The following is a 15,237-nucleotide window of genomic DNA, read 5'->3' as shown; positions in this document are numbered from 1 at the left end:
TGAAAGGCCAGTACCTGCCTAGGAGCCACTGTATGTAGTTTTAAGTCACCAATCCAGTTCATAAGCCACTGTGAGTTAGAATTTAGGTACTGAGGTGGGAACATGGTAACTACAATAGAAGTTATCGAAGGTTATGTCTTATATAGAATTTATGAAAGATTTTGATTTAATATTTTCTGAACCACAACACTTACACCTTGGATTCCGTTTTCTAACCTGGAGAGAAAGCAATTTTACTTTAAAAGTTGATCAAATTTTTGATCACCAACTCACCCTTGCTGAGCTTGTTTCCTCAACTATAAAATGATACATAGATCTGATAGGTTGTAAGAATTCATGAACAGGTGAATGTAGCTCTCACTCTCATTTTGGCTCTAGGATAATTCTTAGATTGTATCTCCTTCTGGCACATACAAGTGACATTCATCTCTGTGTTTATTACCTCACAGTAATTATTTGCACTCGTATTTTTATTCTAGGACATTTAAGGATTTATGAGTGATTCTTCTAGTGGGGCATTTAAAGATTGTGAAAAGACCTTGCCTGTCTCATTTTCTAAAATGAGATATTTATTTTTGGCTGAGTTGGGTCTTCCTTGCTGCGCGCGGGCTTTCCCTAGTTGTGGTGAGCGGGGGCTACTCTTGGTTGCAATGCACGGGGTTCTCATTGCAGGGGCTTCTCTTGTGGAGCACGGGCTCTACGTGCATGGGCTTCAGTAGTTGCAGCATGTGGGCTCAGTAGCTGTGGCTCTCGGGCTCTAGAGCACAGGCTCAGTAGTTGTGGCACGCGGGCTTAGTTGGTCCGCAGCATGTGGGATCATCCTGGACCAGGACTCGAATCCATGTCCCCTGCATTGGCAGGCGGATTCTCTTTTTTTTCTTTTTGAGGTACGCGGGCCTCTCACTGTTGTGGCCTCTCCCGTTGCGGAGCACAGGCTCCGGACGCGCAGGCTCAGCGGCCATGGCTCACGGGCCCAGCCGCTCCGCGGCATGCGGGACCTTCCCAGACCGGGGCACGAACCCGTGTCCCCTGCATCAGCAGGCGGACTCTCAACCACTGTGCCACCAGGGAGGCCCTGCAGGCGGATTCTTAACCACTGTGCCACTAGGGAAGTCCCCCCCCTTCTCATTTTTTAATGCAATTTAGAGATAGTCTTCCCACTGGTTAAATGTCATTCCTTATAACCCCTGGGACTCCTAATGCTCTGCCACATGCATGGTGGTCATGTGGTAAATATTAAATGGAAAAAATTTAACTCTGCCAGTGACGTCTAACATGTTGTCGCTACATTGCAACTCAGAGCACTATGCCCTCGATATATGAGCTGGGCAAGAAGATACCAGTATGCTACATGGATTCCTCATTTCATGTGTCCTGTTTTGTTCTATATACAGCTACAGTTTAGACAGCAAGGACAACCACGTACACATTTGCTCATGGAATAAATCTAGGTGCCACTTACAATACAGCCTGTCTAGCATCTGTGCTGGTTTCTGAGATCAAAGGGGATGATTAAAATGTGAAACATAATTTGCCTGACAATTCCCTGCTGTCTTTTAGTTAATAGGTAGATACTTGTCAGCCTGCACATTTTATTTCTGGTATGCTAAAAAACCTCTTGGTGTATGATTCTTTTATTTCTTGACACACACACACACACACACACAAATGGATCAAAAAGTAATGTTCATCTAGAAAAATTTACCCCAAAAATGCAAAACAGGTTTCAATGAGCTTAGATTTCCTGTACGGTAGAAGTAATGCATTGTCCGCTTACACGCCCATCCATTTTTCTAACCCAAGCTAAGGGCTGGAAAAAGAAACCTGGAACAGTCCCAAGTGAATATGGGAAGCCAGAGCAATAATGAAGTTGAAGATTTCTCAGAAATAGTCCTAAGTGGGGAGCCTCTAATCCTGCCTGGACAGTGCTTTTCTGCAGGTTTCTCAGCATGAGTCCAAACCTCACAAAGCACCTCAAAGACTAGGTTTGCCCAGTGTCACAAGTATGGCAGTAGGCTCAGCAGGCTGGATACAGGGGCCATGTAAATAGTAGTAAAAACAATCAAGGACCAGATGCTGAGACTTCCCCTTGTGTCCCATAGTTGGAAGAATAAGTTAAGTAGTTTTCCGCTTCTTGGCAGATGGCCGCTCAAATACATCTCGTACCCCAGCTGCCTTTTGTTTAAAGAACTTTGTGTTCTGGGCACTCTCTTGGCCCCATGCTGAGTCAAAGGAGGTGGTGTCTTGATCCACGAGGTGGGTGTACTTGGTACGACCAGAGCGTCCAAAGTTCTTGACCTGTTAGGACAGATGATGAGTTATACCACCAGACATATCATGTCACAGCCCTCGATACGTTACTTTTCTCTCTCATGTCATTAAGGTACCCCATACCTGCATGACTTTGGGAAGAATGGTTTTGTTGAAATGATCCTCCAGGGTAGGTGCGCTGAAATCTCTCTTGTATACTTCTTCATCCTCATCCTGTAGAAAAGAGTCTTATCAATCTTGTGGTTTTATTTCTCATATATTCAAACTACATTTTTTTTTAGGGATCATTTTTTAAAACCATTTAACTTTATTATTTTAATTAATTTTTTTTGGCCGTGCTGTGCTGCATGTGGGATCTTAGTTCCCTGACCAGGGATCGAACCCGTGCCCCCTGCAGTGGAAGCGCAGAGTCGTAACCACTGGACCACCAGGGAAGTCCCTCAAACTACAAATTTATTAAATTTTACAACAAGGGATAAAAAGAAAGCAGAGGGTATTGAACCTATTGAACCAAGAGCTTCATCTAGTTGAGGAGATGATAATCTTTTTTTCCCTTGTGTTATCTTTTTCCTTCCTAAGTATAGACATTTCCTGAAGGTTGGCTGTATTCTTCTCTGCACTCAACATGTTCATTCACTCACATGATTTCAACTTCGTACAGGCCTCTCAAATCTCCAATCCTGATTCTTCTACTGCCCAATACACATCTTAGCTTGGGTATTCTGGGATTTCAAACTCACATCTAAAGTGAAAACTGTATCCCTAACCTTTCCAAATCAGCCTCTTCCTGACTTAACTTCTGTTAATAGGACCAACATTCTCTCAATTACCTAGATTCTCATTACCTGGGTTATTACAGTTTTTCCCTGCAATCAATCTTACACATTTCATGGGATTAATGTTTCTAGAACACAACTCTCATTATACCTCTGTCCTGCTCAAAAACCTTCAATGGTTCTCTATTAAATAAGCACAGTTCCTCTGTGCACTAGTCAAGGCCAAATGCTGTGTAGCCTTAATCTACTCCTTTGCCTTTACAGATGATACTTTCTGCCTCCATTTCTTGTTCCTTTACATGGAATGTCTTCCTACCCCCCTGAATGTCAGGAAGTCTATACATCTTAATTTTTTTTAAAAAAAGATTTATTTATTTATTTGGCCGCACTGGGTCTTAGTTGCTGCACGTGGGATCTTCCTTGCAGCGCGTGGGATCCTTAGTTGCGGCATGCAGGATCTTTTTTTTCTTTTAGTTGCAGCATGCGGGATCTAGTTCCCTGACCAGGGGTCAAACCTGAGCCCCCTGCATTGGGAGCGTGGAGCCTTAGCCACTGGACCACCAGGGAAGTTCCAGGAAGTCTATATATCTTAAATGTCACCTCCTTGATGTTACCCTTTTCAGTCTTCTACCACATATAACACCTCTCTCTTCAGAAGTCCCTTAGTACTTTCACTGTTCCTTATGTTACAGTAGATATTTGCCTTAGCTCTATTATTAGATTGTAAGCCTTCTGAGGGCAAGGATTATATAACCTGTAGCTGTGCTTAACAGTAGTACCCTTCATACAGTAAATGCTCAAAAGGTTTACTTAATGAACTGTATAAAATAACTATAGAGAATAGTTTCAAATCAACATATAAGTAAGACTATAATGTTATGATACAGATCATAAACATATGTGCTGAAAGAATTAAAATAGTACCGTTTTAGTTAAGGAAAGTTTCATGGAAGAGCTGAGTCCTTTAACCAAACATACTTTTGGAGTAATCTTTTTCCCTTCAGCTATAGAAAGGCCAATTTAAAGGTAGGACAATTAAACAGTTTTCATGAAACCAACTTTTCTCCTTGTTAGAGTCTGAGAGTCCCTCATTTAATCTCAGAAGCCATTTCAACTTCACTCTCTTTGTCCAGATGAGAAGAGTTGATATTTGAGTATGTGCACCAAAAGACTCACATAAACCTTTCCTTATGTGTCACAGTCAGCAATGCACTGCTTCCTTAAGGAGCTTGATTATTAAAGCTGCTGAAATGCTTAAGCAATGATATTTTATGACTTTGAAGCAGTATAAGAAGTAATTCATAATCTCCACTGACTCATATCTTGAAAGCCACATGGGCTGGAAAACTACATAATAAGCAAACATTTCCTGCTGAGCAGATAGACTGAAACTGATTATGGAGGGAGAGGAGTAAGGAATCCTCCAGTGAAGTTTTAAAATTTTTCTACAGTGAAAGGCAGGAATTAGGGGCAGTAGGGATATTTAAGGTTTGCTATACAGCATTTGAAAAAGCTAGTCTAGTTTTTGATAAACACTTCTTTAACATCAGGAAATAGTTTGACAAACCACATGCTATTAGAGTAATAAATGTAACCAATTCTCCCATTCCCTTTCCTGCTATCTCTCTATTAAGGAATTATCACTAGTGCTAACCCAAATAATTTGGAAGAAGTCCTTTTCACTTTATACAGGGTTAACAGACTGATATTTTGACTTTGGTTTTTATATGAAGAAAAAAGATGATGGCATTACACATAATGGTTAGATTAACAATTTTTTTGGTTAGACTTAATCACTTTCTGTCAGCTCAGAATGAAGTAAATTAAACTTATGCCACCCAAACATGAGTTAATGTAAAGCTCTTTGCAGAGCCTGGTTTTCTCATAACCAAAATTTCTCACTCAGCTATGGATAATGATATCTAAGTGATCTGGGGAACCCAAATGGCCTAGTATCTATATAGATCACTCTGTATTTCAGTTCCTCAATTCTTCTATTACATCATTTCCTCCTTTTGAGAGCTGGGGCCAAAAGAGAAGAGTTGCTGCTACATCTAAAATCCTGTTGCCAATGCTTTCCTCTATTTGGTGTTGTATTCTTCAGAGGCAAAAAGCAAATGAGAAAGTTGACCACTGGCAAGTGGAAGTAACATCCCAGGACCAGGGAAATGGGGAGTTATTCCTACTGCCCCATTTTCCCATTCTCTTTTCACTTCTTACCATGAAGAAGGCACCCCGGTGATAATACTTCTGTAAGAACTTATATTTGCCCTTAACAGCTTTGTTGGTAATGACTTTGCCATTTGCCCGAAGCTCAGCTCGCCTCTCTTCCTCAGTCAGGTTTCGCATGCGTTCAATTTCTGCTTTCTCCTTTTCAAGCCTGTCCAGAGAACAAAACTATTTATTAGTATCATTTTAGCTTCAGAAAGACCCAGTTATCTGAATATGACACAGTCCCCGCTCCTTTCAACCATCATTCATCTTCATCAATTCTAGTTATTACCTGTTAGGAATCAAGATCGGGAGCTCAATAAATAAGAGGGTGACATAGTCTTCATTATGCTTGCAAGACCAGGTTTTGCAAACTTTTGAAAGTTGATTCTAGCCTTTCTGAGGTTTAGACATACTACCACTGCTTGATTTTATAACATTACTAATTTTCCTTCCCTAAAAAGCCTTCTTAGTTAAAAAAAAATCAAAAATTTAAAAGACTCTGGGGGCTTCCCTGGTGGCACAGTGGTTAAGAATCTGCCTGCCAATGCAGGGGACACGGGCTCGAGCCCTGGTCCGGGAAGATACCATATGCCGCGGAGCAGCTAAGCTCGTGTGCCACAACTACTGAGCCTGCGCTCTAGAGCCCGTGTGCCACAACTACTGAAGCCCGGGTGCCTAGAGCCCGTGCTCTGCAACAAGAAAAGCCATCGCAATGAGAAGTCCATGCACCACAACAAAGAGTAGCCCCCGCTTGCCACAACTAGAGAAAGCCCATGTGCAGCAACGAAAACCCAACACAGCCAAAAATAAATAAACAAATAAATTTATATGTTAAAAAACAAATAACTCTGTATAAGAGTTTACTGGTATTTCTTTAGTAATGTGCTTATATGTCACAAACCAAGGATCACCCTCATTAATTAAACTGCGTGACTTTAACCCTTTTTTTGGGGTGGAGAGTCATAGATTCCTTTTCTTCAAAAAATGCAAATAAACACATAATTTTTCATACAATGTTAAAGGGTACATGGACTCCTTGACGCCCAGGATAAAAACCTTAGAAACTGCAGGCTGAGGACAGAGTCTTCTATTGAGGATTATAATCTGGGATTACCCTCTCTCATTCCTATCAATTTTTAGGAATGGGTGATGCAGCTCAGAAATGATTCTGCTCTAACACAATGATTGTGGTAGATTATTTAAATGCCACAAATTCTTCCCCTCACAGTATGCATGTCCCTTTGCAGAAATGATATGTGAGCTTCAAAAGACCTTGCCAGCTTCCACCTTTGCCCTCTTAGAATGCTGCCCTGAGACCATTATGTAAGGAAACTAGTCTAGCCTACTCAAGAAGTGAGGCATCGTAACTGACAGAGCCAACTACCAGACACATGAGTGAAGCCCAGTCAATCTTCCAGCTGGACGCAACTGCATAAGAGAACCCAGGTGAAATCAGCAGAGGAACTGCATAGCCAACCTCCAAAATTATGAGAAATAATTGTTTCAAGTCACTTACTTTTGGGTTGGGTTGTTACGCAGCAACAGGTAACTGATTACAGTGAGTAACTTGTGTGTGTCTACTAGGAAACTACTAAAGGGAGTATCAGCTGGCACTCTATTGTGGAGACACATGGACAAAATGCGTTTCTTTTCCCTGATTTTATTGTAAAAGCCACATTCCAATGTATGGGGAACCCACCCAGTTGCAGGAACCCTAAAGGAAGCTAGAATGGAACTCATAGTAGGTGTGGAGCCTCAGAGCTACCCTACTAGGAACCTGTCCCACCAGTGGTATTTAACTCTAGGCCCATCCTATTACTCACGCTTCTCGATCTTCTCTGTCCCTCTTGATTCTCTTTAGCTCCCGAACTTTCCACGCCTCATATTCCTCCTCATCATTTTCATCGTCAGTATTGAGTGCATCCAGTGCAGCCAGGGACCGCTTGTTCTCCTCCAGCTCTTTCTTGGTCTCCTCTTCTACAATCTGGATAGGGAGAACAGTTCAACTGTTGGACTTCCTTAGTCTCCTCAGACAGACCTAAGCACACAACTCCTTGCATTCAATCCTCACAGCTACCTCCAGTACCTTGAGTGTGTACTTGCGCCTCTCCTCAGCCATGCGTTTGGCCTCCTGTTCCAGCTCCTTCTGTTTCAATGCTTCAGCCTCACGTTCCTGAACCGTTACCCGGTCCTTCCTGCAGCACAGAGGTCCTGTTAATTACCCAAAGCCCTTAGAGTGGAGGTCTCTGTTCCCCTAAATTAAGTCCCATCCAAACCAGACAAAGCCCAACAATCTCTGGCTCTATTATTTGCAAAGAGCCCAAAATGGGAGTCATTCCTGGTTTTCAGAGCATCAAAATTCCATTCATCTTTGAGAATTGCCTGAATAGCAAGAAATCTGCTGGACTCTAGGATTTCTAGCCATTAGGAAAGGAATAGGAATTTGCTCTTCAAGCTTGATTTTGTGTTTAAAAGAATATAACACCTTGGCAGGTATGTTTTCTTTAAGTGGAAAAGAAGATGTGAAAACAAACTCAGTCTTCCTGCTAACAAGATATTCCTCAGCAAATACCCTGCCGAGCTGGGGCACTGGGCAGACTTTTCCTTGGTGCTTACATTTCAGGAGAGCAGGAGAGGGAAAAGAGGCTTCCATCTTCAGACCTGGAAAGCAGTAATTATTTCCAGGATTCAGGCCTGATTTATGAGATACTTACTTCCGAATGAAAACTGGCTTAAGGCGAGGCTCCATCTCATCTTCACTGTCTGTGTACTCTTCATACTCAGACTCTGATTCTGACTCCTCCCCAGAACGTCCCTCATCTTCCACCTCCATGACTTCCAGCTCTTCATTTTTTCTCTCCTGCGCTCGTTGACGCATCATGCCACGGCGCCGTTCTATTTCCTGTCAAGTTACATGTCCAAGCCAGTCAGCTAATTGGCCTGTGCTCTGAGATGTCTTTTTATTTTAACCTCATCAAGCTCAACAAATTCTGATATGAGTAAATGCAACTTAGTACCATTCTATTTCTTTTTTAACATCTTTATTACAGTATAATTGATTTACAATGATGTGTTAGTTTCTGCTTTATAACAAAGTGAATTAGTTATACATATGTCCCCATATCTCTTCCCTCTTGCCTCTCCCTCCCACCCTCCCTATCCCACCCCTCTAGATGGTCGCAAAGCACCGAGCTGATCTCCCTGTGCTACGCGGCTGCTTCCCACTAGCTATCTATTTTATGTTTACTACCATTCTATTTCAATCCTATCCCCAATAAGCAGGGAACACTGGATCAGACTTCTGCCAAAAGCAGATATCTTGCACCTTTAAGGCCTCATCAAAGGAGCACAAGCCCTAACTTTTTCTTGTATCCAGAAAGAACTTCCCACTTTCTGAAATTATACCTCATCATCAATCTCTTCCTCTTCTTCTTCACTGCTATCTTCTCTTTCCATGCGCCAAGCATCTCCTTCCACTTCGGAGTCACTTTCTCCAACCACTTCAGGTTCCACTATTTTCCGATGTCGAGCCAATCTGAAAGACAGTGTCCAAGTGTAACACCAACCTCACAAAAACGAAGGGGCATCAACCACATTTCCTTAGTCACAGAGCACCTGGACGTTATGTTTGCTTTTATTAGTACTGAAGTCTTGAGATGAGGAAACCAAGGGCAGATTAAAGAAACTAACTCAAAGTGTTAGAACAAATAGTCAAGTTGGACCCAAAACATTACATGTATGCTGAGGCACCCTGGAGCACTGCAACAAACATAGATGGGTGCACTGGGATATATTTTAAAGCTCAAGGTAGTTCACAATTTCAACAGTAGATCACACTACGTTTCCTTTCAATGATATATCTTAGTAAAACTGGGATTTTTGGGCTGCTGTGATAAAAAGCAAGTACTGCATGAAATCAATATGCAACAGGAAATGAGTGACAGTGCCAATGTGACTCTAAGGTTTGAGAAGTTGTCAGTGCCCAAGAGACACGCAAACCCCAGTAGTAAGTAACTGTGGTTATGTAAAAACGAAATAAAAATGTTTTTTCTTTTATACATATTATATTTTTCAAGTGGCTAAGTTGCTAGGACATAAATATTTATTAAATCATTTGGATCTAACTACTTAATAAAATAAACAGAATTGTTTGGGCCCAGGGCTCTGTGAAAAAACTCCTTTAGACAATATGAACTGTGAAAATTTGGGGCCTCTGGCCTCCTCTGTAAGGTAATGTCTCAGTCAATACACAATACACAAAACCCCTCATTGGGAGGCTCCCTTTTCGACATCAGTCCTTTTTTCCTACTTCATCAGTGTCATTTCTCCTCATTGGCCTTTAGAATAAATGCATGGATAAAATCAAATTTCTCAAATTTTATAAAACATCTTTGTGCTAAAAAGACTCCTCAACAAACGAACCAACGGTCTGTGTTTTCCATCACCTTAATGAGTTATTTTCCTAACCCCACTGTGCCTGTTGGCTCACTTGTAAAAATGGGGATAACAGTACCTACCTCATAAGGTTATTATGTGGATTACAAGAATTAGTAAATGTAATATACCTGGAACAGTGCCTGGCACATAGTAAGTACTATTCAAGTATTAGCTATTACTGCTGTTGTTCCTATTAATTAACCTGTAGGGGTTCAGGTCCAGGGAAACATAACCCTAGTCATTACCTCTCCTCCACATCTTCACTAATACGGTTCTGCAAACGCCGTAGCCGAGGGTCGCTAGATGAATCCTCCTCCTGTTCCTCAGGCTCTGCTTCTTGTTCTTTGGCTTTCTTAATGAACTGAAACTCTTCATCCTCCTCATCTGAGGACTCCATAGGGGCATAGTCTGGCCTCTTTCCCGACACATAACGTTTTACCTTCACTTTTTCCATCGAAATCTCACCTGGGTGAGAAAAATAACTTATGTTTCAGTAGCCTCTTTCCCAATGTCCTTCAACCCTTGGCCTTTCCAGGTAGAGCCCTGTATTCCTGGCAAACCAGAGTCCAAGCAGGAGAAGAAGAGAGCCATTACCCAACTATCTATTCATCTAACGCTGTTTTCCTACAAAGGCCAAGTCATGCGAAGGCATTCTTGTGAACACCAACACTCATGATAATGAGGCTTAGCTTGGGTACAATGAAGTGAAGGAAGGCGGGCAGTGAAACAATAGAAAAAGTCCCCCCAAACGGAGACTACCTCCAACACAAATTCATGCTATTCCACCTCAACTATGTGCTTAAGCGAATTATTTGTAATAGTGCCCAGCACACAGTAAGGATGACTTAAGTGGGAATATAAAATTAAAATACTGTTCATTCTTTTAGTTTGAGACTTTTCCGTGGCAGCCTTTATAAATTACCATATAACGCCATCTTCTAATCTTTATTTCTACCTTCTTTTCTTTTAGCTTATGTGCTATCAAACCTGCAAGAGTAGATTATCTGTCTTTTACAAATACCAACAATTCCAGTGAACAGAAAATCAGTGAAAACTAACCAACATATTTTATAAGATGAATATAACCCTGATAACCAAACTGTACAATTCAAGGGAAAATTTTAGGTGGATTTCACTTATGAACATATACAAAAATACTAAATAACATAATAGCAAATGTATTCAGGTAATGTAAAAACTAACCAAAAAAACCCCTCTAAGCTATAGTGACATAACAGGATTTAGCCCAGGACTACAAGCATGGCTTAACCTTAGAAAATTAACAGGGAAAAAAGTAATGTACTATTTAAAGTTTACATATTTATGGGACTTCCCTGGTGGTCCAGTGGTAAAGAATCCACCTTCCAATGCAGGGGATGCGGGTTCAATCCCTGATTGGGGAACTGAGATCCCACATGCCACAGGGCAACTAAGCCCACACACCACAACTACTGAGCTTGCGTGCCTCAACGAGAGAGCCCACATTTCGCAACTAAGACCCGACGCAGCCAAAAAAATAAATAAAATTAAAAAATTAAAAAAATAAATATTAAAAAAAGAATGAGAGGGCTTCCCTGGTGGCGCAGTGGTTGAGAGTCCGCCTGCCGATGTAGGGGACACGGGTTCATGCCCCGGTCCGGGAAGATCCCACATGCCGCGGAGCGGCTGGGACCGTGAGCCATGGCCGCTGAGCCTGCGCGTCCGGAGCCTGTGCTCCGCAACGGAAGAGGCCACAACAGTGAGAGGCCCGCGTACCGGAAAAAAAAAACAAACCATGAGAAATCACAACAAAATAAAAATTTAAAAAATAAAGTTTATACATTTAAAGTGACATAATCTAACAACAGATACAGCAAACATTATATTTAATGATAAAACATTAGAAGCATTCCTTTAAAAAACAGTGGGCATCATTAGGTTGTCCCTATCACATCTTCTAATCAACGTTATATTATGGTTTTAATTAGAGCAATAAGAAAAAGAGATAAAAGGTAAGAACTGAAAAGGAAGAAACTGCCACAATTTACAGACTATATGATTACTTATGTAGAAAATACAAGATAACCAACAGATAAGCTAAAAAAAATTCAAGAAGAATGCTGGATAAACGTTAGATAAAAATAAATGTGCCTGTAGGTTGGCTACCTATAATTAGATAATACAGTTAAAAAGTACTATTTACAATAGCAACTAATCTGTAAGATACTAAGGAATAAATCAACAAATGATGTAGGCCTTTAGGAGGAAAAATATAATTGTATTTAAATATATAAAAGATCAAAATAAACGGAGAAATATATCATGTTCAAGGATGAGAAGTTGGCAACTGTGCCCGAGTTGATCGATAAATGTGTGATCTATAATTTTAATGCAATTTCATTAAAAGCTGTTCTCAGGCGATTTTAAAATCATATGGAAGAACAGGAGGTCAAAAAGAGCCAAGACAATTCTGAAGAACAAGGTGAGGTAAAAGACTTTAACAGACACCTCAGCAAAGAAGATAAAGATGGCAAATAAGCATGTGAAAAGATGTTCCACATTATATGTCGTCAGGGAAATGCAAATTAAAAAAACAATGAGATACCACTACACACATATTAGTCTGGCTAAGATCCAGAGTTCTGACAATACCAAATGCTGGTGAGACTGTGGAGCAACAGGAACTCTAATTTACTGCTGGTGGGAATGCAAAATGGCACAACCACTTTGGAAGATAGTTTGATGGTTTCCTACAAAACTAAGCATACTCTTACCGTATGATTCAGCAATCATACTCCTTGGTATTTACCCAAAGGAGTTGAAAACTTATGTCCACACAAAAACCTGCACACGGATATTTACTGCAGCTTTGTTCATAACTGCAAAAACTTGTAAGCAACCAAGATGTCCTTTACTAGGTGAATGGGTAAATAGACCGTGGCACATCCAGATGATGGAATATTACTCAGCAATTTAAAAAAAAAAGAGCTATCAAGCCATGAAAAGATACGAAGTAACCTTAAATGCATAGTAAAAATACTGTGTGATACCATAATGATGGATAAATGTCCCTACACATTTGTCCAAATCTACAGAATGTACAACACCAGAGTGAACCTTAATGTAAACTACCGACTTTGGGTGATAATGATGTGTCGATGTAGGTTCACCCTACCCTAGAGAAATTCTTACACAACTGCACTAAAGAGACATGTTTAAGCACTGTTTGTAACAGGAGAAAAAGTAACAAAACAACACTGTCCCTCAGCAGGGAGCAAACTGTGGTTTAATTATATAATGGAACTCATAAACAGTTAAAATGAATGAGTAAGATCTTCATGTATTCAAAGAATACGTCTCAAAAAACATGTTGAGTCAAAAAAAAAAAAGGCAGGTTGCACAAGAATAGGTACCGTATATTTTTTAAAAAAAGAATTGACATTAGTTTTCAAATACTTTACTGAAAAAACTCTTTCAGTCTGACTTCCCAAACAGGTACAGTTTTCCTTCATCCATCTGCACCCATCCTTTAAAGATCAAGTTAAATACCCCAATCTGAAGCGATTATTCCTTCTCTGCCCTCCCTAAGCACTTCGTTTGTATCACCTATGTGACAGGTATTATAGGTGCAAAAGACCATACAGCTGCTTAGAATGTGCCTCTTTTTGCATGTCTCACATCTAGTAGACTATGAGTTCCTTACACCACTGTCTTACACCATTTTGTATTCAATTTAACAAATACAGGCACTGCGTTGGTTCAAGGGATAAAAAGTTTAATAAGACAGAGTTCCTGCCTCAAGGAGGTTATGAGCTTATGATGCAGTAGAGGGAAATGGACATGTAATTAACAACGATAAAAGTTATAGAAGCATCAAAAACAGACTATGGATAACAAAAGAGGGATTGTATCCCACACAACCCCTTGCAAGCAGCAGGCATTCACTATATTTATTAGTCTAACTTATTGGTGGAGGCCAAGGCAACAGGGTGCTTGCTGTAGGAGAGAGCACACAGGCTCTAGTAACAGGATGAGACGGAAGTAGCTTTTGTTTCCCCTAAGCAACGCGACTGGATGCGAGTTTGATAGGGAAAGTCGAAGAAATAGGGGGCAAGATCGTAAGGGTCGCTGGGGTTGAGGTGGTGGGCCCGGGGTAGGTTTGGAATATGCTGGGGAAAGAGGTAAGATCCGACTGGAAAGCCGCTCAGCACAGTACCTTTCTCATTGCGAACCGGGACGGCCCCAGCCGTAGACTGAATGGGCGGCTGTTTCATGAGTGAGCTTGGGACCGACATGTTGACGGCAGCGGCAGTGACTCCCCAAACTTGACTGATTCCAAACTGAACAGAACAGAACAACGTCAACGAACTGAAAAAACCTCTTCCACTTAGACCACTGTACACTGCTGCGCCACTGATAGAGACACCACTTCCGACTGAGCTAGAAAAACCGGAAATATGCGACCAGAGGATTGTGGGATTGTGGAGGACGTCTGGGCGCCTACGGCTAGAACGTCGAGTCTGTTACTGCGCATGTTCATAGGCCGCCCTGGCCTCCTCAGTTTCGCAGTATTTGGACGCACTTTCTGGCGGGAATTTGCTTCCGCTGGGCTTTGCTGTTGAGACCCTGCGGCGAGGAAAGGCTGAATGAAAGGTTTCGCTCGTTAGGGTTGGTTTGAAGCCAAGGAAAATCGGGTAGTGAGGGATAAGAAACTGAGGAGATAGTGAAGGGCGGTTTGTCCAGATTGTTGAAAGCTCAGAGTTAGCGTTTAATCGGAATAGAAATCCTGTTAATAGCACCTGATTAGCTCAGTTGATGAGGCTGAGCGGGTTGTGGTGAGGTATTTTTTGGTCACGTGAGGGCAAGTGGCAAGAAAAAAAAAATCCCCCAGGCGGCTTAGAACAGTGCCTGAAATCCGAACACTCTTAGGCTTTACAGTTCTTTCCGTTTCTGGAGACTGCCTATTAAAACATATTCCTGGCTGAAATGTTTGTATATAAAAGTCCATAAGTAATTATTAAGCACCGCGCTTAGCTTTCTCTAAGGAGTATGGAATATTGTTGAAAGGCTTGTTTCCTCCAGGAACTTGAATTTCATTTAGTAAGTCTTCAAGGGCTTATAGAAGAGTAACTGAAATAATCCCAATTTACTAGTTGGGTTGTGTTAAAAAACATAGACTAATTGCTAGTCAGAACACAGTCACTGTAGAAAGGGTTTTATAACTGCTGTGGTGGGGAGAGAAGGGACAGCCTGAGCAAAGTCTTGAAGTCCAGAAATAACATGGTATATATCAGACACTATGAAAAGTTTGATTTTATCAGTAATTTTTGAGTCAAGGAGTGTGCAAGTTCCTGAAGGGCTTTAAAGGTGCTGTTAATAGGATTAGTTCTCAAATTATTTCACCTGTATCCTAAAATTGGGCCTCAGCTGGGAGAAGAAATAAAATTGGGCAAGTCTCGATCAAGGAACAGTGGATAACTCAAGTAACCAACCAAGGGAGCAGTTTTGAGCTATAAAGAAAAGGACTGTAAAAGAGTAGATAGAAATTTGTTATAAATTC

At 41.1% G+C, this 15,237-nt stretch overlaps 1 protein-coding gene across 1 annotated transcript; it reads right to left on the bottom strand.

The window, feature by feature from the left end:
• Positions 1-1,616: 1,616 nt before the first annotated feature.
• Positions 1,617-14,123, bottom strand: MFAP1 (microfibril associated protein 1). Its single transcript, XM_022587227.3, has 9 exons — positions 13,894-14,123; positions 9,944-10,163; positions 8,667-8,796; positions 7,976-8,163; positions 7,348-7,456; positions 7,085-7,245; positions 5,268-5,427; positions 2,395-2,484; positions 1,617-2,298 (listed from the first exon to the last, which is right to left on the bottom strand). The coding sequence occupies exons 1-9, from the start codon at positions 13,970-13,972 to the stop codon at positions 2,116-2,118; spliced, it is 1,320 nt and encodes a 439-aa protein (XP_022442935.1). The 5' UTR covers positions 13,973-14,123; the 3' UTR covers positions 1,617-2,115.
• Between the last annotated feature and the right edge of the window lie 1,114 nt (positions 14,124-15,237).

Source organism: Delphinapterus leucas, chromosome 2 (genome assembly GCF_059928025.1).
Source record: "Delphinapterus leucas isolate spDelLeu-1000000601 "Yukka" chromosome 2, BTC_Dleu_Yukka2, whole genome shotgun sequence".
NCBI lineage: Eukaryota > Metazoa > Chordata > Mammalia > Artiodactyla > Monodontidae > Delphinapterus > Delphinapterus leucas.
The sequence above is the reverse complement of the archived record's forward strand: the minus strand, read 5'-3'. Positions and strand labels throughout refer to the sequence as shown.

Excerpts from the sequence above, each read along its gene's own strand:
- MFAP1 (XM_022587227.3), bottom strand. The coding sequence starts at position 13,972 with ATGTCGGTCCCAAGCTCACTCATGAAACAGCCGCCCATTCAGTCTACG. Across the intron at positions 10,164-13,893 it reads CCCGGTTCGCAATGAGAAAG|GTGAGATTTCGATGGAAAAA; the intron begins GTACTGTGCTGA and ends TTTCTCACCCAG. Across the intron at positions 2,299-2,394 it reads TTCTTCCCAAAGTCATGCAG|GTCAAGAACTTTGGACGCTC; the intron begins GTATGGGGTACC and ends CTGTCCTAACAG.